General features: G+C 37.5%; 1 protein-coding gene across 1 annotated transcript; it reads left to right on the forward strand.

Moving 5' to 3' along the window:
* Positions 1-442: 442 nt before the first annotated feature.
* LOC110707577 (methyl-CpG-binding domain-containing protein 9-like) lies at positions 443-22,320 on the forward strand. Its single transcript, XM_021885604.1, has 10 exons — positions 443-1,613; positions 3,895-4,606; positions 4,738-5,844; positions 5,951-6,622; positions 9,212-9,517; positions 10,497-10,832; positions 14,613-14,711; positions 16,683-17,117; positions 18,484-20,808; positions 21,492-22,320. Exons 1-10 carry the CDS (start codon positions 1,045-1,047, stop codon positions 21,792-21,794), a joined length of 6,864 nt encoding a protein of 2,287 aa, XP_021741296.1. The 5' UTR covers positions 443-1,044; the 3' UTR covers positions 21,795-22,320.
* The last annotated feature ends 2,468 nt before the right edge of the window (positions 22,321-24,788 follow it).

The following is a 24,788-nucleotide window of genomic DNA, read 5'->3' on the forward strand; positions in this document are numbered from 1 at the left end:
CTTCGTCTGCCAAAGATTGAAGATATAGAGTTTCATAATCTCCAGAAGTATTTAGATGACCATATGAGTATTTTTACTCAAACAACTATCCATCAGCGAATCTCAACCCGAATTAGTGCTAACTCACATATTGTATTGTTTTGGATGAAGTTTTATTTTTATTTTATTTATCAAGGTGATCGTTGATCGAGTCTGCGATGTAACTAGTTATATGGTGATTTGTACTTGTGTTGGAATTCTAAATTTTCTAGGAATTGTTTGTAATTGCCGTTTGGCTTTTTATCATTAATGATTTTTTTCCTTCTTGTTAAAAAAAATAAGGTAATGCTATATGTAGCCCCAAGGGCTATATATAAATATTAAATACACTCTTGAAAATGTATAAAATTAGGAATTTATGACAAAAATACGCGTAAGTCAGTGTAATTAGTGTTTATATTTTTATGATTTTTTAAAATTTACACGATTTTTCAGTCTGTATTTATTGCTTATGTATAACATTTTTCAAAAAAAAAATTGTGGGCTTAACTCGAGAAATTGGACAAGCAAAGAAATACCCATTGGTTAGCACCAGAGTTTGGATAATCTTAAAACTTAAAAGACAAGGCAAAATAAATCAAATTCAAATCCAATAAAAAAGCAAACCAAGGGGAACCAAAAACCTTAATTCCAATTTCCAACTCTTCCAAAGCCTTTTACAACGTAAAAAAAAAAAAAAAACAATCTCACTACTCTCAATCACGCTCTACTTTCCCTTCTTCTCCTTGTTCTCCTAACATTACGTCACCACGTGCCAAAGTATTAACACCAAACAAACTATTTTTAATATCTTCTTTCTCTCTCCTCTTTCAACTCACACCTTCCTTCTTCCCCTTCTCTCTCTAAAACCCCTCCTTTTCTTCTCCTCACTCTCTATTCCCTTACTCACTTTTTTGGTCTACCTATTTTCTTCTCCTCTTTAACACCCCCCTCCCAAAAAAAAAAAAAAAAAAAAATTATAAAAATGCGACGACAAAGAGAAGAGTACCAATCCAACTCGTTCCGATGAAACTCACCGAGTCAAACTCGTCGTCGATAATGGCGGCGAAACCTTCGTCAACATCAACAACATCTTCGTCAACATCTTCGCTACAACATCGTTCAGTACTCGCAATCGATCTCAACGAAGTTCCATCTCCTTCAGAAACCCTACCTTCTCCTTCGAGTTTTATTCTGTCTCCAACTTCGATTGTTCGCTCTATTCACGACAACCCTCCGTTGCCGGAGGGTCCTCCGGCGGAGATCCCGGAGGATGTGACGCCGTGCGCCGGTTGCGGCGGACCTTCGCCGGAGTTGGTTTCCGAGAGGTTGGTTTGTGATGGGTGTGAGCGTGGGTTTCATTTTAGTTGTACCGGGGTTTTGCCGGGTTCGGCGGTTGTGTGGGATGAGTGGGTTTGTAGGTTCTGTACTGCGGATGGGGTTGGGAGTAAGAGGTGGCGACTTGGGAGGAAGGAGGAGAGAGGGTTTAGGTTGCTTGATATGAATGCTTCGCCACCGAGTGATTGTGATGGCGAAGCTTTGGCTGCTGTCGATGCTGCCACTGCTGCCGCCGCTGCTGCTGCGGCTGGTTCTAGGTAATTTGTTGGGTTTATGCAGTTTTGAGGTGATATTATTGTCTTTATGTTTATTTGCATGTTATAATGTGAGCAGGAATGTTTTGTAATGTCACTTTTTTTGCCTGATGGAAATGCATGTTTTAGTTTATTGAATTTCTGAACGTGAGTTGCTGCATTTGCGATCAATGCCATTGTTATAATGTTTATGTGTGTGGAGGCGTGATCGGTGGGTCGAGCAAGCTAAGTTGTTATGATGAGATGTACATTAGGTGAATTTCTTTTTTGCTTTTAAGAAATTTGGGATGTTGTCTTGGTCGTCTTAGGGTTGCAAGTTTGTACATTAAAGACATTAGCATGAGCTGAGGATAGGGAGCGTACCATTCGTTGAACGACATTGCTAAAAGAATGAAATGCCAAAATGTGCGTTTAGGTTTTAATTGAACAAGATTTCTGTTGTTTCTTTAATTGAATGGGCCATGAACAACCTTAATGTGCAAAATTTTGGGGGTTCCAGATGTTTCGAGAATGTTGATTGATATTGTATGACAACTAGCTAATATTCATATATGTCAGGTTTGGGAAGTGTTTGTCTTTACCTTTTTTTTCAATGTAACTGCGATCTAAACTCAGAAGATTGATTTTGGCGAGTTTTTGGGGGTTGAGATGACCTCTTATTTAGTTATATCTTGGAAGATAGTAGTCTTTTTTTAAGTTTCTCGTACTCTAAGTGTCAGACACACCTTATGGATCATTTGCTGGATTTTTTTTCAAATGGAATTGTCCATCTATCAAACTCATGTCTGAAATTCGAGTATCGAGTATCGAGTATCTGACATGGATACTTGAGGTGGAATTAAGAGTCGGAGAAACATTGACTTTGTTTAAATTAACATTATACACAATTCTATAGGCATTCAACTTAGATTCTGCCTATGTAATTAGCTAGTAGCCAATTGATATAGCTAATTGTAAGTAGTTTGACTAGTTTGTTGTATTAGCCGGTTTGATTAGTTGATTGTCTGTAGAAGTGTTAGGTAAAAAAACAGTTAATTATTAATTATTTCAATATGTGTAATTTTCAAAAAGCTAAATTTTCTAAAAGCTATTTCAAAGAGTTCATATTGTCAGCTTTTTCAAAAAGAGTTTTTGGAGCCCAAAAAACTCTTTTAATAAGCTGTTTTCCAAACTCACGAATTACCTTTTTAGAATGTTCAAAACCTCTAATAGGCCCCAATATGCTAAAAGCTTTCCAAAAGTTTCTATCCCAAACAAGGCCTCTGTCTGCATTTGACTTAGATTCTGCAGGCATTCACCTTAAATCTGCTAATTAGAAGTAAATTTGTGCCTATTTCATGTCCTTTATGTGTCCGGTGTAAAGGTAGAGGGCAGATGGAATATATCGAATGCTGTATCTGGGTGTGTTTGCTGTCTATCTCAACTCTTAAGACATGCAGATTGAATATGTTTCTCTTGGGAGTTGGTAGTACCAGTGGGAGGAAGTGTGCTTAGAGAGTGGCATTCATTGATTTCTATTTTTATTGTGATTTGTGGCTTGAAAGAATTTTAGCTTATTCTACAGTTATAATGTATACATCATTACTATTGGAATATCAAGTTTTTAAGCCCTCCCTTAGGTAGCCAAAGATATATATGGACATCTTCCTATCAGACTTAAGGCATTTTTGGTTTGTAGTCTTATCCCATACTGATATATACTTGGATATTGGGCAAGGAAATTAAGATTCTCTAGGAATTGGTACTTATTAAATGTGCTTTCCCTGGCCTATTTTATTGTTTTACCTTCAAATTTTTTTGACAAGGGAGTCTTGAATCTTTGTTGACTGATTCGACTAGGAAATGTTTGATCCTTACAATGTCTAAGATGAATATATAATAATTAGTCATGAAAAGTTCCTCTTTCGTTCTCTCTCCCCCCCTCCCCCATTTTTTGGTGGGGTGGGGCGGGGGGGGGGGGAAGACGTGAGTCATTTGAACAAAAGTTGAGTTAACATCACATTAGCTGTTACATATGACAAGTATACTCTATTTAGCATGTTAAATCTTGATCCTTTCTTCTGACTATATCCCAGTTTAGCTAAAAAAATTCATTATTAATGAAAGCCAAGGTGCCTGGCTCATAGATCATGTTTTGGAAGTTAACTTCCGCACCTGGATATAGATATTAGTGTGCATTTTCAATTTTAATGCCATCCAAATGTCTAATGAGCGAATTATTTTTGGAAATGTCTGTCTCTTCACTTCAGTACTGATACCTTTTTTTTTTTTTTTTTTTTTTTAGAAATCTCTGTTTTGGCAATAGCACTATCAGCAGTTATGCACCTGGTGGCCTGCTGCCATATCCCCAATTCATCTATTCGGGTAATGGATTTGGCTTTCAGAAGACATCTACTATAGTAGCACATACTGTGAGATTGGATCCTCAAGATATTTCACATAACAATCGGTCTACAGCTAGAAGCTTCGAAGACATAAAATATGGTTCTCAGTTAGAACGAGTTAGGACTAGTGGCACAACATTTAGGTTACCATCTTGGAATTCAAGTGAAGTTTTGCAGTCTCTTAGAGATTTTGTTTCTGAAAGGCATGGTGTTCTAGAGGATGGTTGGCGTGTGGAATTTAAACAATCTAAGAATGGTTGTGAATCATATGCTGTTTACTGTGCACCAGACGGGAAGATGTTTGAAACCATGTCTGATGTTGCTAATTATCTTGGCTTATCATCTCATGGAACTCCTTTGGAGCTTGAAACAAGAAGTGATTATGGCTCTACATTACGAAGGAATGGGTTGCATACACCCAAAAGAAGGAAGTTAATGAAGATTCCAGTAGGCAATGGTTTTGTGGAGAACAAGGACAATTTGAAGAGTAATTATAGTAATAGTTTCTTTTTGAATTCGCAGAAAGACAAGTTCATGAGTATGCCTGAAAAAATTATAGAAGTTATGGATGCTGCACAAGAAGAAAATGGCATCACTGGCATCGAAGAAAATGTAAGTTGCTGGTCCTTATGGCATCATTTTGATACTTTATCTTGTTTTATAGTGCTTTTTGTGAGATGATTGTTTGCATCTCGGTTGTTTTAAGGTCACTCATATTTTGTTATGTTTGATTATGTTTTTAGGAAGGGCTCCCTCTCCAGTATGAAGATTTGTTTGTTCTTTCCTTGGGGAAAATTGATACAAGAACATCATACCATGATGCTGGTCAGATTTGGCCTGTAGGTTATAGGTCATGTTGGCACGATAAATTTACTGGCTCTCTTTTTCTTTGCCATGTATTGGATGGTGGTAATACAGGACCTGTTTTCAAGGTTAGAAGGTTTGCATGTTCTGCACTCCCCATTCCTTATGGGTCAACTGTTTTGCAGAGGAAAAGTGGTATCTGTTTGAATGGTCCAGGTAAAGAAGTTGGAGGGAAAACAATTCCCTTAGAAGAAGAATGCTGTATTGAGATGCTTCTCTCAGATCCTTGCTTCCCACCAGAAGATGATTCTTTGTCATGGCTTCTAAGTAGTCCAAATGAGGTTAATGGTCAGAAGGCTATCAGTTCAACACTTGAAGTCCATTCTACTTCGGAGAAGCCAGAAGATTACTTGGCTCATAATCTATCTACAGGTGAGAAGATTGGTGAATTTTCAGTAGATGGCCGCTCTTCATCTGTTGTTTGGAGCAATATATCCCAGAAACTTGTTGATGCTTGCCGCCAATCGTACAAGCAGATGGGCTCTCTGAAGTTCTTCTGCAAGCATGTTGAAGAGGGCATGTCATCTGTCTGTGATGTCATGACTTACAAGGACAAAGATGCATTTTCTTCATTGGATAAATTTTGTAGCTTGCTGGGCTCACTGAAGGTCCCATTGTTAGTAACAAGTGATGATGAACTTGATTCAACACTTGAAGCTCTAAAGAACTGGTTGAGTGTGGATCGGTTTGGATTGGATGTAGAATTTGTCCAGGAACTTATTGAGCAATCTCCTGATGTCCATCAATGCTCAAATTATGAAATTTTGAAGAGAAGAAATGATAATTTTACCACGCCATTGGTTTGTAATGGGCTGTTACTTGTCAACGGGAAGAACATAGAGCAGTGTAAACAAGACAAGGTATTTAATGGCCTGTACAAAAATTACAGGACAACTGAGGAGCTTGCTGGCACTGATCATATTCGTCCCCCTGGGAAGCATCTGGGTGCTAAGCTTCCACCTCAGCGAGTTGGAGATGTTCTTCAGGTTTGTCCCCTTATTATCTAGGTAGTTTGCTTTTTATTTTAGTTTTTTGGGTTTTGGTTTTGGCTATTATGAATCTATGCTTCATCCTCATTTTTGCTTCTCATAGGTGTGGGAGTTACTTCGCCGTTTTCATGAGATTCTGGGTTTGGAGCCTGTGAATTTTGATGAACTTGAGACAGAACTCATTAGCTCTTGGTTTGAGAGTTTGTCGCATCATGGATTTCGCGAAAGGGATTCTCTAGGTGATCATGCTGTAGATGGATCCAGTATCCTGAGTGAGCATACTTCCTCATCGAGTAGTGAAATTGCATGTCCTCCCGAAGAGAATACATTTATAGAAATGCAGTCCGCTGCTGTGAGGGAAGAGGTTCATGCCAGTCAAGTATCGTGTACTAACAGTAAGTGCGCTGGTGTTTCATTGAAGAGGGCCCACATCTCTTTGCTTGATGTGCTTGTGAGTGAGCTGCAGATAAAGGTTGCAGCAATGGTGGATCCAAGCATAGACACAGAGTCGAAGTCAAGGCGAGGTAGAAGAAGAGATGTTGACAGCTCAATTCTTGCAATTAGGCCAAAGCTTAATCTACTGCCTATCAATGAATTGACTTGGCCAGAATTGGCTCGGAGATATATTTTAGCTGTGCTGTCAATGGATGGGAATCTTGATTCGGCTGAAAATGTTATCCGTGAATGTGGAAAAGTCTTCCGTTGCTTACAGGGTGATGGAGGGGTCCTCTGTGGCTCTCTAGTTGGGGTTGCTGGAATTGAGGCTGATGCACTGGTAAAGATTATGCATATATCCCCTGTATTGGGTTGTTAGTTATCCAATTAAAGTTTCCTTGTTCTCTGATATTACTCTTTCTAGAATCTTTTAGTGTCAGTGTTTCTATCTGTCGAAATGAATCCAACTTCAGGATTTAGTATTGAAGAATGAGCTTGGTAATCATTATGTTAGTCTAGGTGATAGGTCACCACTTTGGCACTTCTTTTGATATTCTTCAGTCTCAATTCACGCAAAGGATCTACAGACCTGGACAATCCAATCAACCATAATTTGAACCTAACTTATCAGGGAGACATTTGTCTGGAGCTTCACTATGCTGCCAAATTTGCGTATACCAGGGGGTTTACCTGATGAAGGGTAGGGAGCAATAATGTGGCTAACTTACCCAGAAACTTGATTCAGATTTTCCCTTAAACACACCAATAAATGCAGCATGCAGATCAAGGTCAATTTATTGTATCTCTTTCATTAATGGTGGGCTAGATTTGTGTAATTGGGTAAGGGTAACCAGAGATTTCCTTGTTTGATTTGGACCACGTTGGGCAATTAGGTATTTGCGTCAAGTTCTTTCCTCTATGCAGCATTATAAATGAATTAACCTGGTTTATTGAGAATGAGATACTGAAATGTATGTTGTTTGTGGGATAAGTGGATAAATACTAAAGCTATGGTCGATGCTAAGCTGGACAATGTAGACAACAGTTAGAATTCTGCCGCTTTTTCCCATGGTTTGAAGTACGGTTTTGATTGATTACAGTAGCGGTGTCGTGGGAGTATACATGGATGCACTGATGAGTTTGTCATGATGAGAAATTGAATTCAAAGTCTTTTTAGGATTTTAGTAGCTGTATGCTATTATTCCCTCTTTCTCTATTTAGGTAACATGGTTTGACCGATAAAGGGTTCCCGGCATATTAATTGATTTAGTATTGTATGTGAAAGTTGGTGGTGGGGCAATTTCTTATAATAGTTAGTGGGTTGTGGGAACAATTACTTTGTGTTTTTTGGGTGAGAGGTTGTGATTTTTTATTTGCTTTCAGAAGTACACATAAAATTAGGACCCGTAACATGTGAGAGATTTAATTGTGATTTAATGGGGCCATACCATATTATGAAATGGATAGAAGTGTGTCTATTCAACAGGGACGACCTTATAAGGAAAGTGTATCAACTAGAAATAGGAATAGGGAGAGAGATATATGGAAAAAGTAGAATTTTAGAGGATTAGAGCCATTAGTGGGGAGACATGGGGAATCTTTCAATATAATGTTTAAAGCCCAATTAGTGGAGAGTCATTTTTGAGTGAAGCACGGGATGTAACGTTTTATGCTAATATTCTGAAACATCCACGGTTGATATAGACGATTTCGATCAATTGATATCTTTTTTCTCATTCTTTTCCTTTTGCAAGTCTTTTGATAGCATGGAAACTTGTTACCTACCTAATTTTTACAAGCAGAAGACTATCACATATTATTAGAAAGCTAATATTTTGGTTCAAAATAGGAGAGCAAGTAGAAAAGACTTAGGGGTTGTTTGGTTAGATCATTTGGAAGGGTTGGAATGGAGTTAGAATCCATTCCATCTAGTTTTTTGTTTGGTTGAGGTTTTTAGTAATGGAATCTCATACCCAAGGGGTTCTAACTCTCCCCATAACCATGGAATCCCATACTCACCCCTTCCCCTAAGATTCATAATCCATACCAATCCATTCCAACTTGATGAACCAAACACCCCCTTAATTCTGAAACTTAAGGATATGTCACTAAAGAAAGCAGTATTCTATTCTAGAGCAAATAATTGACTTTTGATATGATGCTCTGCAAATTTAAACAAGAGTGCAACAGCAAACTAGAAATCCAATCATCTGTGTTTAGTTATGAGCAGAGGACAGGAAAAAGAGATACCTGTTATAAGGCATGATATATAGTCCAAAAGAAGAAGGAATATTTCAAGCAATATGTAGCAAGCTGCAGCTAAAAGCAACCCAAGAGCTATTTGGGGAAGATCAGCTCTACAATAAATTTCATCATGCGAGAACAAAGAGCACACCCAGCAATAATTTATAAGTCATAGGTGATGATGATAGGTTGGCTCTATGAAATAGTAATGGGTTCTTGTGATGCAAGTAGTTCTTATGATTGACAAAGTAGTGGTTGCAGAAGAGTATCTTCAATGTGTACTAAACCATCAAAAGGTTAGTTATAGAAGATGTTACCTTATCTTAGGACTCTTATTACCAAATGCCACATAAGTTTGATTAGCATCCTTATAGCTTTTTTTTTTTTTATCAAGCAAGATATAAGGTTTCTTTTGAATCTTTAAGTTGAACACTGTAATCGCCTTGCTTTCTGATGGAATAATCTTTATCTGTCATGTATGTGTTTGTAGTAAATATGCTTGTATAGATAATATATCCTGGAAATATGTTTTGTCATCCATTTGTGATTACTCTTTGATCCTTTTCTCATATACTTTTAAATTTCAAACTGATTTTGTTTTCGAAGTTCCTCCTGTGTGTGTGTGTATTGTAATTAGCATGGCATAGAAATAATTTATTTTTGCATTAACATAATTGATTCTCAGCTACTTGCAGAAGCCAGAAGGCGGATTTATGGATGTCTAAGCAGTGAAAATGATAGTCTGACCATAGAGGATGATGATCTGGAACCAGTTGGTACTTCTGAAGGGATGGGTAATGGTGATGGAATCATTCCAGATTGGGCTCAGGCCCTAGAACCTGTAAAGAAATTGCCAACTAATGTAGGTACAAGAATCAGAAAGTGTGTTTATGAGGCTTTGAATAAGGATCCACCCGCTTGGGCAAAAAAGACCCTGCAGCACTCTATTAGCAAGGAAGTTTACAAGGGCAACGCTTCTGGACCAACTAAGGTGGTATTCCTGAACTTATTATCATCATGCCTTTAAAACCGCAGATTTCCTTGCGGGTTTGCTTTTTTTTGAAATTTTTTAGTTTGCTCTTCCTTTTTTAAATTTTTCTCCTGATTACTGGATTGGCAAGGATTGTAACTTTTTCTTTTTGTTTATATGTAAGCGTTTTTGGCTTCTCAATGGAGTCCTGAATGTGTTCTTTTGTTTCTAATGATTATTTTTTGGGTTTGGGAGGATGAGAAAGGGATTGGGGGGAGGGTGGTGTTGTTGCAGCATCGTGTGGAAGCCTTACGAAAAGGCTTTGACTCATTAATAGCTGGCCCCTTGGAATTTCCTCTTCTGTCTGTATATGTTTAAATTTCATCTCTATGTAAGCGTTGGTCCTTGGTATTTCCACAACATTTTGGACACTAACATGCCAAAAATGTTCATGAAATGTCCCAAAACACCAGGGTAGAGCTCAATATATTTTGTACTGACAAATGGTATGGGGTTTTGAAATGATCATGACAGATATGAAACATAGAGTTGATGTATTTTGACATATTGAAAAATATTGGACCCCAAGTTGCCAACGTGTGCGGAAAGTCCCAAAAAGGCTTGGTGGCTTTTGTTCATTTGGTGCACGTATGACGAGCAGAAATTTGAAGAGTGTTACAAGAGTAGAAATTTGTTCTTTTGTTTTGTTTTGGGTGCAAAATGTGTGTAGTGGTGTTATTTCTGATGTCTAAGTTTCTTAGTTTTTTGCAATCCTTTTAGGTTTTAGAATAGTGAACGTTGATTTCAACTACGGATCGGTTCAGATCCCCAGGTTGCTCTGTTGTCAAATTTTTCTGCTGTTTTTGTTGCTTTATAAAATGCATCTAGAATGTTCCTTGTGCTAAGTGTGCATTTATTCATTTATACTATCTTGTATAATATTGTACTTGCTTATTGATGCAACTATCTTGTATAATATTGTACTTGCTTATTGATGCAGAAAGCTGTCCTCTCAGTGCTGGCAGACGTTCTCAGTGAAAGCTCACAACAAAAAGCTCGCATGGAAAGAAAAAAGAGGACAATTGTTTCCATATCTGACACTATTATGCGGAAATGTCGAATACTTCTGCGTCGTGCTGCTTCTGCTGACGAGGATAAAGTATTTTGCAATTTGGTAGGGAGAAATTTGATCCATTCTTCTGAAAATGATGATGAAGGAATGCTTGGTTCACCTGGGATGGTGCCTCGCCCACTAGATTTTCGGACAATTGACTTGAGGTTGGCATTTGGAGCCTATAGTGGATCACCTGAAGCCTTTCTTGAAGATGTTCAGGAGGTAATCTTCTTCATATTGTTTAAATACACACTGAATCTTGTAATACTTGTTGCTTCTCTCTTGCTGATGAGCTTATATGATGTCAAATTTTCTAACGTATTTTTTAACTAAGAAAATTAATTGTCTGCCAAAGACAGTGATTGTTAGGCTAATTGATTGACCTTAGAATTCATAAGCCTCATGATAGTATACTTATAGTAAGCTAACCCAGTTCTGTGATTTATGTAATGCATTTCTGAGCACATCACCAAATCTTTGGTTGTAAAGTCATGTGATTTTTGTGCTTTTGTAATATAATTGTCTGCATGACACTTTTTAAAATTTGTAATCTTTAACGTTAATCAATATAACTTTATAAAAAATGTAACCTGTTATTTACAATGATGTAATTCTGGGTTTCTTTAATAAATTAGAATTACAGTAAGCAATGAATTGACAACACTGTTACATTTTTTTAGAGAAATCACTTTTTTATTTTGATTTACTCAATCAAAGCCATGAACTTGCAAGGATAATTTCTTTTACTGGCTGTTCCCGTCTATGATTCTCCTTTTCCATATCAAGCATTTTGCTTGCTTTTGCACCCCTCTTGCATGTCTGCTTTGGGAAATGGGAATATTAGTAGGTTTAGAATGAAGATGAAATTAAGCATCAAGTTTCTGTCTATGAATGGACTTTCTCTTGTGGAAATATGTATCAGCCTTTGCTTCTAGACTTCATGTCTGACTGCTTTTGAGTCCTTTTTCTATGACCAACACTTTCTGGTATCAAACTTGGTGAAAAGTAACTTTGGTCTCAGGAAATGTGTGATTGTTGGAGTAGGTGAGTAGCAACTTTTAGGCAGAGAAGTGTATCAATATTATGTTGCTGACTGTTTGCTCGCTAAATTTATTGTCATCTTGCTTTACCGGCCTTTCCTTGCCCTCCCTACATGCAAATTTTATCAACGTTTTTCTTTAATCTTAACAATTTGTGAAATTATTTATAACATTTTTCATGAAGGATGAGGCTAATTTTAATGAAATTTCTTATCCATAATATTAAATTGGCATGTTTTGAAAATAGTTTGTTTGAAGCAGAAATGTAAAATGGATAACATTCTGTTACTGGAAGTGAATTTGAGATGGTTTAAATTCTTTACATTATGGCTTTCAGGCTTGATTTATTCAGATGCAATGAATTAGAAATTGTGGATCTGAAATATGTTTCCTGAGTAGATTGCTGTTAATTTGTTCAAAGCTCAATAATCCGGGACATTCTAAGTGCTCTGAAATTTATGTGACGACCACTTGTTTATGGGGGCTTTCCCTGCTTGATTTTTTCTCATGAAGTGTCATGGGATAATGTAGTATTCTTGGTTTCCTTTGATATCTTTTTATCTTGGGAGTTTTGTGGAAATGTTTCTGCATATTTTCATCACGGTGACACCACTGTCTCTTTGGTCTTTTACTCCATTTGACTATTTTTCTCTTGTTCTGTAAAGGCTATTTTGATAATTAGTGAATTTTTTATTTGTTATTTGTAAAATTTATCAAGAATAATCCAACCTTTGCCTCATTCTCCCAAAATAATCCAACCTTTGAATTAACCCTGAATAATCCTAAGTTTACCTATTAATCTATTATTGTCTCCCAGCAAACCTAACCGGCTGAATAAGTCAACATTTGTTTTTTTTTTTTTTAAATTTTTTTTTTCCTTTTTTTTTTCTTCCCCTATTCTCTCCTCCTTCCTTCTTAATTCCAAGACTTCTAACTGACATCAATGTAGGATGGCTAACCCACCATCCCTTAAACACCACCACCACACAACAACCCCACCCAACAACCTCCACCCAGCTACCCGCTCATCCTCCCCGGCTTGTTGCCGCTCCCACCACCGACTACCAGTGACACACCACTCCCTTTCCCCGCCTTCACGCAGCCCCTTGCCCTTTCCCACCCCTAAAACCACCGTTACCTCCCACCGTACTCTTACCCCCAAAACCACCACTCTCTCCCAACCCCCCCCCCCCCCCCCCCCCCCCCCCCCCCCCCCCCCCCCCCCCCCCCCCCCCCCCCGAAACCACCACTCCTCCATTTCTCAAAACCTTACATCCTCATCTCTCTCTCAACTTAATTTCTCTCTCCCCCTTGAAACAACCACCACTAGCCCATTGTCAACCCTCGTCAGTTTGGGGTTTTAACTTTGTGGGTGATTTGGAGTGTGTGTGGTGGTGGTTCGTGGTAAAGGAGTGGTGAGATTCGTGGGAAGTGGTAAGTGGTGGCTGGTTCGTGAGTGGTTTGCAGTGGTTCGTGGTGATGGTGGTTTGTGATTCATGGTGGTGGTGATATCATGTTGGTGTGAGCTATTGTTGGTGGGTTAGTGCGAGGGAAGGTGAGGTGGTTATTGAGGAAGACCATAGAGGTAGAGGAGAGAGAAAGAAGCAGCAGAAAGGGGAAAAGAGAGGAAGAGGTGGATTTTTTTTTTTTTTTTTAAAAAATTAAATAATTTTTTCTAAATAAAAAAATGGCCAAATTAGAAAATAACACCCAATAAAAACCCCGATTTTGATAATAACACCTGTAAATTTTTTTTTTTATTATTACACCACCAAAAATCCCAAAATTTTGGTTTCACCACCCACTAACGGATTTTTGGATGGAAACCGTTAGTGGGGTCCACTAGGGACACGTGTCAATAAGGTATTGGCTTAAAAAAAAGATAAATAAAAAAAAAAGTAAAATTAAAAAAAAAAAGAAAAACCCCTGAACCCTAACCTAGCTACCAGCCCCACCACCGGCGGCCGTCACTCCACTGCCAGAGACCCCCAATGCCGCCGGAACACCTTCCTTCACCGGCGCAACATCACCACCACCGTCGCCCCATCACCACAGCAACAACCCTATCACCAGCCCCAACCCACTAGCCGAAGAAAACCACGCCCAATTCCACCCCAGTGCTAGATCCAGTTGCGACCTCACCCCTTGCTAGCGACGCGAAACCACGAACCTTAAACCAGCGAAAAGGATTGTTGGTGGCTGGTGTGGTTTCGACGGAGATTGGGAAAAAGAGGTGGTTGTGGCGACTTTTCCTTTTCGTCGGTGTAGGGATCGTGGTTTCGACGGTAAAGGAGGGGCTGTGGTGGGTGGGGTTGTTGGCCAGTGATTTCGCCGGTGAAGGAAAGGGTTCTGGCGGCATTGGGGGTCTCCGGCGGTGGAGTCATGGCCGCCGGTGGCTGGGTTAGGGTTTAAAGGTTTTTCTCTTTTTTTTTTTTTAAACCAATAAACAACTGACACGTGTCCCTAGTGGGCCCCACTAACGGTTTCCATCCAAAAATCCGTTAGTGGGTGGTGAAACCAAAATTTTGGGATTTTTGGTGGTGTTATAATAAAACTATTTTTTTGACAGGTGTTATTATCAAAATCGGGGTTTTTATTGGGTGTTATTTTCTAATTTTGCCTAAAAAAATATTAACCAATAAATACTTGACAAGTGGATTGGTAACCGGTGATAATAGGTGGGATGACCTGTTGGGGTTGCTAGGAGAAAATAATAGGTAAACTTAGGATTATTCAAGGTTAACCGAAAGGTTGGATTATTTTGGGAGAACGAGGGAAAGGTTGGATTATTTCTTTTGAAATTTTCCTTGTTATTTTTGTAAATTTATTTATTTTAATTTTTATATTTGGTTTCTGATGGACAGTATCTTTGGTTCTACCTAGTGTGCCTTTTAACATTTGAAGATAGCTGAGCAAAATTATAGATTTATTGTTTGCTGACCATGTTCAATCATTTTGGCAGTTGTATAAAAATATACGAATCGCCCACATAGAGCAGCCAGAGCTGGTTCAATTGGCAGAATCATTGTCCGAGAGTTTTGAGACGCTTTATGAGGAAGAGGTTTGCAAAATCTTGTACTCTTCCCGGCAGCCTTAATCTTTGTTTATTGTTATTTATATTTTAGGGCCCATTTAATACAGTTAACAAATAGAAAGGGAAACTGACTAAATGGTTTCATTAATATGAGGCAAAGAAAATTATTAGCATAGGCCATAGGGGATAGAAGAATGTCACATTTCCCAACTTATGCCACACAATTCCCTCACCACTTGTTGAATATCTCCTCCATTCATCACTCAACTTCAGCTTTACTCCTTTCTAAGTGTTGCCTTTATAGGCACATTAGATGTTTAAAATTAATGAACCATGGTTCCTTGTCTAAATTTGTAGTTTTCTTATTGACCATCAGAAGTTTGGGTCATACCGTGATTGACATTACTTCCTTTGTTTCACCTGACATGCACCATTTTTGTCTTTTTAGTTTTTACTGTATTCATATACTAACTTTGACTATGCTTATTACTAATATGTAAAATATGTCATTATATTAACTATTGTTTGTTTAATCTTACTGTATTTATTACATTTGGTTTTTTTAGTTGGCACGTTTTGACTTTAACACTATTCATACACTTCTCTTTGATAGGGTTTTGTGATTGATAGTAATGAAAGATATAGTAATGTGAGATCTTGTTAGATTTTTCATGTTATATATTTTCAACATATCAACATTTTATAATTTTTACTTATCAGTAATTAAAGATACTAATGGTTGAATTTATGCATTGGCAAATGTGAGTAAAGAAACGTGAAAAATAAAAAGAAACGGAGGAAGTATATTTAGGCCTTGCTCACTTCACCTTAAAAAAAAAATTATATCCAATAAAATACTTTCACTTCAGTAAAAATAATTTCAGTTTAGCAAAAATTAGTAAATATAAAGAGGATATATAATAGAGAATTAGTAAAAGTAATTTCAATTCAGTAAAATTAATTTCAGTTTAGTAAATTATTTCAAGTCAATAAAAGTAAAAAAAAATATTACAATTTTTAATACACCAAGTACCCCACGTATATGCTATTGTATTAAAGTCACTTAAACTACCTAAAACTAGGTCCAAAGTGTAACACATAAAAAAAAACGGATTTTTTTTGTTTATTTTTATATAAAAGGTGATCAATGCTCCAAGCTGTATTGTTGGCAAAAGTTAAAATGGTGCATTTATTCTGAAATTGAGGAAGTGTATATTCAACAAACATACCAGGTAGGTTTTTATTCTGTGTATCATTCTCTCTCTCATCGGCCATGAGTTCTATTGTGCCTTTGTTGTGGAGCTTTTCTTATACATGGTCAAATTTGAGGTTAGATTAATTGGGATGGTGTGCTTTGGCAGTTGTAATTAGTGATGGTGTATTGATGCTTATTTATGGTAATGTCTGTTTAGTATTGGTGGTTTTGGGTGGTATTTAGGGCAGTCAGTGGTAGGTAAAGTGAATATCGTGGGGGGTGTATTGATGCTTATTGATGGGAATGTCTGTTTAGGTTTGGTGGTTTTGGGTGGTATACAGGGCAGTGGTAGGTAAAGTGATTATAGTGGTGGCTGCAGCGGTAGTAGATTGGATGTTCAATAAGATGAAGGTGAGTACAAGTTAGTAGGAGGGTGACAGGGTGGTGCTATTAGAGTGGTGGATCTGGTTGTTATAGTAGTAGTTGGTAGTGTGGTAGATTCCGGGTAGTTACTAGAACATCGTCTCATGATTCTTTTGCATGTGGGATACAAATTTTTTGGGGAGGATGGGTAAGGGATAAGGGAGTTGCAACATCACTTCTTGGGGTAAAATTATCACCACAAGGGTATAATAGAATGAATAAAAATAGCTTAATTGAATTTGTAGTGGGAAAAAAGAGATCTTTGGTTTCTTTCCTCAATCTTATCAGTCCTGTTTTATTTTTTCCCTTTATTAGGCACTCTGCTGGTCAATGAGTTGTTGATACTGGTCTTGTCTTTGCTGATTTTGGGGTTTTTGCAGGTTGTTTCTCTTGTTAGCAAACTTAAAGAGTATTCAGAAATGGAACAGATAAGTACTGAAGCAAAGAAGGAGATTGAAGATGTATATGCCTCCACGAGAGATATTCCTAAAGCCCCATGGGATGAGGGTGTCTGCAAAGTCTGTGGCATTGATAAAGATGATGATAGTGTTCTTCTATGTGATACTTGTGATGCTGAGTATCATACTTACTGCCTGAATCCTCCTCTTGCTAGAATCCCCGAAGGTAACTGGTATTGCCCCTCTTGTGTTTCTGGGTTAAGTATGTTAGGGAGAACCTCTAAAGGTGTTCAGTTAATTGGCCAACGACATCGGAGAAAGAATTACGGAGATGGGATACGTAATTTCTTGGAGGAGCTTACTCAATTAGCTACTGTAATGGAACATAAGGAGTATTGGGACTTCAGTGTAGACGAGGTTAGTTGTCAACACATTTTTATTCTTTCTAATTTTTAGTAAATTTCAAGCAATGGAGATGGAAAGTTCTTGTCTGGTTAGCCAAATGGGTAAGCCCCTCTAAAGAACTTGCTCTCTTGTTTGATTTATTAATCTGGTCTGATGTTATACTTCTTATTTCCCTATTTGCTTAGCAAAGTACACTTTTCAATTAAAAAAATAAAAAGGAAGACATTGTGTACATGCCACATGTTTTTAAGATAATACTATATTATACTAATGTCATCCTACTATTGTTGATTCTTAGACTTACGACAATGCAAAATATACTCACCTTGATTATCTCTGCCGTGTATGGATTTTAAATTCATTTGTAGTGGTGCATGTGGGGTAAGGTGGAAAAAACTTTGTTAAAAGCTAAAGTAACAAACAAAATAATGGATGTAAACGGTAAACATAACTATTAGAAGGGAGTAGAAGTAGTCTATGGGTAGCATACTGATTTACAGGAAATAAATAAAAAGAAAAATGGGGAAGGAAGAATGAATGTGTATGGAGGCCTGTAGAAGTTTCTTGGTTGTTGTCTTGTTAATCATATTGCAAGTCTCCTCCAACTGATAATCACAAAGATGAATTGCAATGCACAACGGAAAATAGTAGCTCCCTCCCTCTTTCCATTTATCATATAAGGAGTTGAGTAAGGACATATTTTAATTATCTTCAATTTGTTATTGTAATAATACGTAAGGTGAAAATTTAGCTGATGTTTGTTTTGGTAAATCTTCTATTTTTCTTTCTTTTGTGCTTTTGGTTGGAAGAAAGAATGTACTTGGATTGGTTAACAAGATGTCAGACAATCCAGAAGATCAAGTGAACAGCTTATGTTAGCGAGATACTTCTGCGTCTATATATCAAAGTGAGCAGTTGCTACGTTTAATAATTTTGTGGGACCTGCAATCTGGGAGTTTTAACTAATGTAATTACAATGTTATTGCTAAATGCCTAAAGGTGCAGAAAGAGGTTGCTTTCAATGGGGTGTGGGGTTGGGAAACCTTGGTATCATGTTTGAAGAATTCTTTTGCAAAGTTGATATTCTAAGAAGAGATAAATTTTAAGTAAAATATCCTTGATGCATGAATAGGGATTAATTATATGCGTTTTTATTTGCTATATGTAGCTGGTAACCTGGTATCATTTTAGTTGGATGGTATTTCAAATCATTAGCTTAGTAAATTTTCTATTGTGAATTCTTTATATGCTGATCTGGTTAATTGGCTATTGTTAATTGCATGTAGCTGTATGCTTTAGGTCACATAATTACTTTGTGGTGGCTGAAACTGAGTAATTCTGAATTTTATTCTGACAAACATTGCCATTTTTGGTGCAGAGAATTTTGCTACTTAAGTTTATGTGTGATGAGGTGCTTAATTCAATTTTAGTCCGTCAACACCTAGAGCAATGTTTTGAAACGTCTGCCGATCTGCAGCAGAAGCTGCGGATGCTATATTCTGAGCTGAAGAATCTCAAGTTACGGGAAGATGTACTGGCTACCACAGCTGCAAAACTCGTGTCTAGTGTCCCAGTTGTGACAGGAGATGCTACTACTGAGGGAAATATTGCCCCAATAGCAAACCCTAGCAATTCCACAGAGCTTCAGAATTCTGTAACTGAAAGAAGTGAATGCATTTCTTCTTTCTCTGATAATGCTCCTCAGGCTAAAAGGGATACGGGTGCTTTGCATTCCAACAGTCATAGGAGACATGAAAATGTTAATTACTTAGAGAAAATTAGTTCTAGTGACAGTCAAGTTAAGAAGCCAGTAGATTCTATGTGTCAAGTGAAAGATCTTGTGGAGATTGTGAATGAAGATAGTGCCTCTGTTGAAAATCATGACCCTCACGAGCGATCATCCAAACGTCATAAAAGCGAACCATTACAGGATTGCTCTGTTTCTAATGCTGCTCTGCCTGAAACTAGTGGAATGGATATTGAATCTTCTTGCCATGGTAGAGCACATGAACACAGCATGCCAGGAGTCTCTGTTGTGTGCAGATCTGAAGATATACCAGGAGTTTCTATTTCTTCGGGTCGTGTGAACTCTGAGACGACTGAAAATGTCTCTTGCTCTACTTCAAATGAGTTGCAAGCTTCCAATTTGGAGCTGAATTCTGTGCAGAAGGAGCTGTCTGTCCTTCAGCAGTCAATTGCAGATGCAGAATCACAACTTTTGAAGTCTTCTGTGCGCATGGAGTTTCTGGGTAGTGACTCTTCTGGTCGATTGTATTGGGCCTCAGCCCAGCATGGTGCACGTCCTTGGATTATTGTTGATGGTACTTTGGCCTTGCAACCTAAAGCACAACATGTGGGTCAGGCAAAGAGGTGTGAGGGTTTCTTTTTTGAAAATATATCTCCCTCTGTATCTGATAGCCATTTGAGTTTTGAGGGTTCTAGTGCAGCTTGTCCATTTGTTTATCGGCATGATTGTTCTCGCCCAACCTGCACACAATGGGTCTATTATCAATCTGAGGAGGAGGTCAAAAATTTAGTCAAGTCATTTCAACTTAACAACCCAAAAGAAAGAGAACTGAAGGACTCTATTCTAAATTGGCAAAAGTTGAGATGTCATGACTGGCATCAAACTAGAAAACAAGATAAGATCTCTCTGTCCATGTCAATACCTGCAGAAGAGAATGATATGCCTGGTCTTCTAGTCACGAGAGCAGACACTCTTCTTGAGCGTAGCTATGGACCTTTTTGTCAGGCAGATAAGATGGAAGATGTAAAGATACGACTCAGGCGGTCAAGAGAGACCAGTGATGAAAAATTGTATAGATGTAGATGTCTTGAACCCATATGGCTTTCCAGACACCATTGTCTCTCTTGCCATAGAACCTTTTACACCTCGGAGGAACTTGACAATCATAACAATGGCAACTGCAGATCTAGTTTAACAGTTCTTGGGAAGAGAAAAGATAGCGATGAACATGTTGGGGGAAGGATCATGAGAAAACATGAAGCTCAACAGCATTTTGCCATGGTAACTGATAGAGTTCCAACATCTAAACCTGTAGATTCTGATCTGTCAAAATACTTTAAATTTCGAAATGAGGGTTTAAATTGTCCTCACAAATTGGAAGAAGTTAGTTCAAAATTTGTCACAAATGACTCCATCAAAGAATTAGTGCGTGGAATAGGATTAATTGGTTCTGAAGGAACACCGTCTTTTGTGTCAGCTATGTCTCCTTATTTGAGCAATCCAACATTGAGGTTTGTAGTATCGAAACAGGATATTTCTGCAGATGTTGATCAAAGCATGGTCCCTGAACAGGCAGTTGGCCAAAGTGACCAGTTTCCAGGTAAAAGCTGCACTGGTAATGTGGTTGATCCTGGCAGTCAAACGTTTATACCAAACAAACATGATGAGATTTCGGAAACTGGCTTGTTACAACCAAGAATCTCTCGTGAAAGATCAATGAAATTTCCAGCAAGTAATATTGCATCCTCTACCTCGACAGATACGTATTGTACTGTACCAGAGTCTTCATTGAAGCCTGTAGTTGGTAGAGATGCTCAAATTCTGAGACAACTTAAAATTTGCTTACTTGACATGGAAGCTGTGCTGCCTGAAGAAGCAATTAGACCATCAAAGGTTCATCCAGATAGAAGAAGAGCCTGGCATGCCTTTGTAAAGGCAGCAGAAACTATATTTGAGGTATGATCCGGGTTTAAATGTCATTTTGGAAGTGTCGTGGACAGAATAGAATTGCTATGACTTCAGTAGAACTGTGAATGTCATAATGCCATCGTCCTACATATTGTCACCTTTTTTTTTGTCATAATATTGAGATAGTAGTAGCGATAAAAAATTCAATATTTATGTCACAGAGACGAGTTGATGAGTAGAGATTCCGGGTGCATGGTGCACGGTGCACCCATGAGTATTTTGTTCTCAGTTTGATGAGTTTTTTTCATTTAATCATCAAATGAAGAGCAAAAACTAACTTTGGGTTAGTTGGGTGCACGGTGCACCCGGGTTTATATGAAAAATTTCAGTTGATGAGAGAGAACTTACCTAGGCATCTGTCATTTTTTATTCCCGTGATGAAAGTATATAGGATTCCTATGCTCATTCAGTGATATTTTTTTTGCACATTAATCCTTCTCATTTCATTTTAAGAATCTCATCATTGAAACCAGGCATCTGTCATTTTTTTATTCCCGTGATGAAAGTATATAGGATTCCTATGCTCATTCAGTGATATTTTTTTTTTTTTTCACATTTATCCTTCTCATTTCATTTTAAGAATCTCATCATTGGATCCCAACCCTATATGTATACAAATACATTTTTTTTTTTAACCGAAGATATTAATGTGTTTTGGATAACTTTTTCAGATGGTCCAGGCGTCGATTGTACTTGAAGACATGATTAAGACAGAGTACTTGAAAAATGAACGATGGTATTGGTCGTCGCTATCTGCAGCTGCAAAAACTTCTACTTTGTCGTCACTTGCGCTGCGTATATATGCCTTGGACAATGCCATTATTTATGAGAGAAATGTATCTGATCTAACAGTGGCTGACAGTTTGAAGCCCAGTGCTGATGTAGATCAGCAATCACCCTCTAATTTGGACTCATCAGAGAAACCCAAGCAGGGCAGGAGATCTAGTAGGAGGAAGAGGGATGCTGAGGGTTGACAGGGGTTAAGATGTATGCTTGCTTGGCATAAATTTTCCATTGAATTTGGATCCCAGTTGAAGTGGGTGGCAGCAATTTTATTGCGAGATGATTATCTTCCCTGACCATGTTTGTTTCTGGTCATAAGGGTTACAACAAAAACTGAACACCATAATATGGAGCCTCAAGGCATCTGTATTTGCTGCTCATCGCTGAAGGTCTGAAGGGATTCAAGGCTGACATGCTAACTTGGATTCTAGGGGAAAGAACTAAGTTTCGCACAGAGACAGGTGAAGTGTAATTTTCGACTATCGCTGCAGCTTCTTGATTTTAGTTTCTTTGGTGGGAATGGGTACCTTTTTTTCAAGGTACCTTTTTATTGAGCTAAATTGATATGTAAATCAGAAAATGATGTAAAGATAGTGTAGGAATAGAAATGTATAAATAACAGTCTTTAGCAGAGTTAGTCAATTGTTCATTTTTTCACAGCCTTTTTGGCTTCAACTTACCATCTTCACCGTGTTAGCTCTAATTTTCACTAGTTTATATCCGTTCTCATTCGACAATGCTTATTTTGAGAGAAATCATTAGAGGGTCTATGTATAAAGATTTGGATAGCAATATGATAAGATCAACCACAATCTTAAATTAAATCGAATTTGAAGTCTAAAATGGAAGACGGGCAAAAACAACACTGGAATTTCAATGTGTTCTTTATTTCAGATACATGCTGTTACGCTGCTGCAATCTATAGTTGATTCTTTATCTTTCGTTTTTGATCTGATGCAATAACCCTCAGGGCAACAGGGCAGGTACGCCAAATTGCTACTCATACAATTATTACATGTAGATAAAATCTAAAACATATTGAACTTGACAAAGCCTTTGAATTATACCAATATTAGATTAGTCTGGTATTGTAAGCCTTTGAATTAGCTTCCAATACCAATACAAAAAAAAATACCAATACAAAGCGTGTCTATGGGCACTCCATATGGGTATTCAAAAAGGTTACAGTCGGATTCTCAGGTACATTGATTGTTCTACCTTGTTGTTTGGTTTGGGATTTGTTCTCATTTCTTCGAGGTGGTTATTATGTGATATCCGGTCTGCTCTTTTGAGTCTTTTTGAGTGCAGAATTAGAAACGTCCCTCGTTCTTGGATTACCCCGCCTCATTGGTTGGCCACAAAAGCCCAACGGCGTAAGCTTTTGTATTTTTCTTTTTGACTGGTTTTGTTTTTTAGTTCTTCTTGTCAAAGAAAAAAAAAAAGATTAGTTTTCTAAGCTTACTAGATATTTAACATATGGCACTGCCTCAAAGGCCCTTTAAGGCTTCAACCCGACCAACTCTCGTTTCTGTGCTGCTTGAAAACGGAAGTATGGTCTTTCTGAGAAGAGGAGCATGTCTACTTTGAAAACTTTCTCGAAGGAGCATAATCCACCGCTATAAGTCTATCTGATACTTCAATTTCCTGCGTATTGATTCATCAATACCAGTTGAACGGGAAATGCTTGCTTCTATTCTTTCCCTTCGAGCGATGAACCGTGATTGTCTAGCTGTATGAAATTATTGGGGAGTAAAAGGACATGCTTCACAAAAATTAATTGAATAGAGTTTTGACCAATACCTGAATTTAGTCAATACTTGAATTTTTGGTGTTCTCTTACCAAATTACCTAAACCTTAGCTTGTCTTCCTTAGGTTAGACACAACATAGATCTAAATCATTTCTTACCTTATATCGTAATCTTTAAACACGTTATGTTATGTTATGTTATGTTTTAATGATGACATTTAAATAGTAAAACATTTTAATGTACTCAATGTTTATTTTGTAGGCCCTAGACCACTCAATTTTAGCTATTCTAGGGTGAAGAAGCACTGAAGCGTATAACTATTACTCATACAGTCATACCCTTTTACCCTCCAAACTATTTTACTTCTTTCAATTAGAGCCCAAAAATAGCTTAATCATGAGAATTTTTGCACTAAACCACTTAATTAGCCTAGAGCGCAAATATAACCTAACCATTAGTCTCCTTTAGTTTTTTTATAGTGTAGTTCTCATAACCTTTTACCCTCCAAACCATTTTACTCTTCAACGGATCTTCAACTGTTTGTGTGCATATCAACATGCAGTACACTGGTGCAAACTGCCCTAATATGCACATTTAAAAACCCATAATGTGTAGGTGTTGAGCCCTGGGTCAAGAACTCAACCTTCTTTTTTTTTTTTTTTTTTTTTTTTTTTTTTTTTTTTTTTTTTTTTTTTTTGAAAAAGGTAAAAAGAATATTATTAATGAATCAAAAACGGCATACAACACCAAGGCTACTGTTGGGCCGTACTCCTAAGAGGCCCAGATAACGTAGGGCACAACCAAAGGTCCGAGAGCAAGTCAGAATAAACCAAAGATCAACCAAAACGGCTTGATTGACACAAGTATGGCAAGAAGATCAAGGAATCAATCAGCTGGGAAACGTACCAAAAATACACAAGCAACGCAAGGAAAGAAGAACAAATAAAAAGATCTCGTCCTTTTGAATATTATTCTGATATCTATGTAAACCCTAGCAATCCCTAGGTATAAATAGAAAAACCAAGCATTGTAATGAGGAGAGGAGCACATTCATGCATTAATACAAAATATATCAGCAAGTTCTTACGAATTCTGTGTCTATTCTGATCAGGGAGTCTATCCTTACTCAATATTATATCTTTAAACTCTCTTTTTGTATTTGAATTACTCGTTTAGTGCTTTATTATCATTCTTGGTTATTATGATTGATATTGTGGGTTTGGTTGTTATTACCCCTTAAACCTTAAGCAGATTCCTAGTCCTACCTTACTAAGATTTACCTAAACAATTTGGCGCTAACCGTAGGGCAAATAATCAATTAACCTGCCAAATCCTCCGAAAAACAAGATAATCACCATGACTACTGGACTACTAGTACCTTTCACAATAGCTGAAATCAATGAGGGAATGAACGCATTCCGTCAAACCTTGGACCA

Source organism: Chenopodium quinoa, unplaced genomic scaffold, assembly GCF_001683475.1.
Source record: "Chenopodium quinoa cultivar QQ74 unplaced genomic scaffold, ASM168347v1, whole genome shotgun sequence".
Classification (NCBI taxonomy): domain Eukaryota; kingdom Viridiplantae; phylum Streptophyta; class Magnoliopsida; order Caryophyllales; family Amaranthaceae; genus Chenopodium; species Chenopodium quinoa.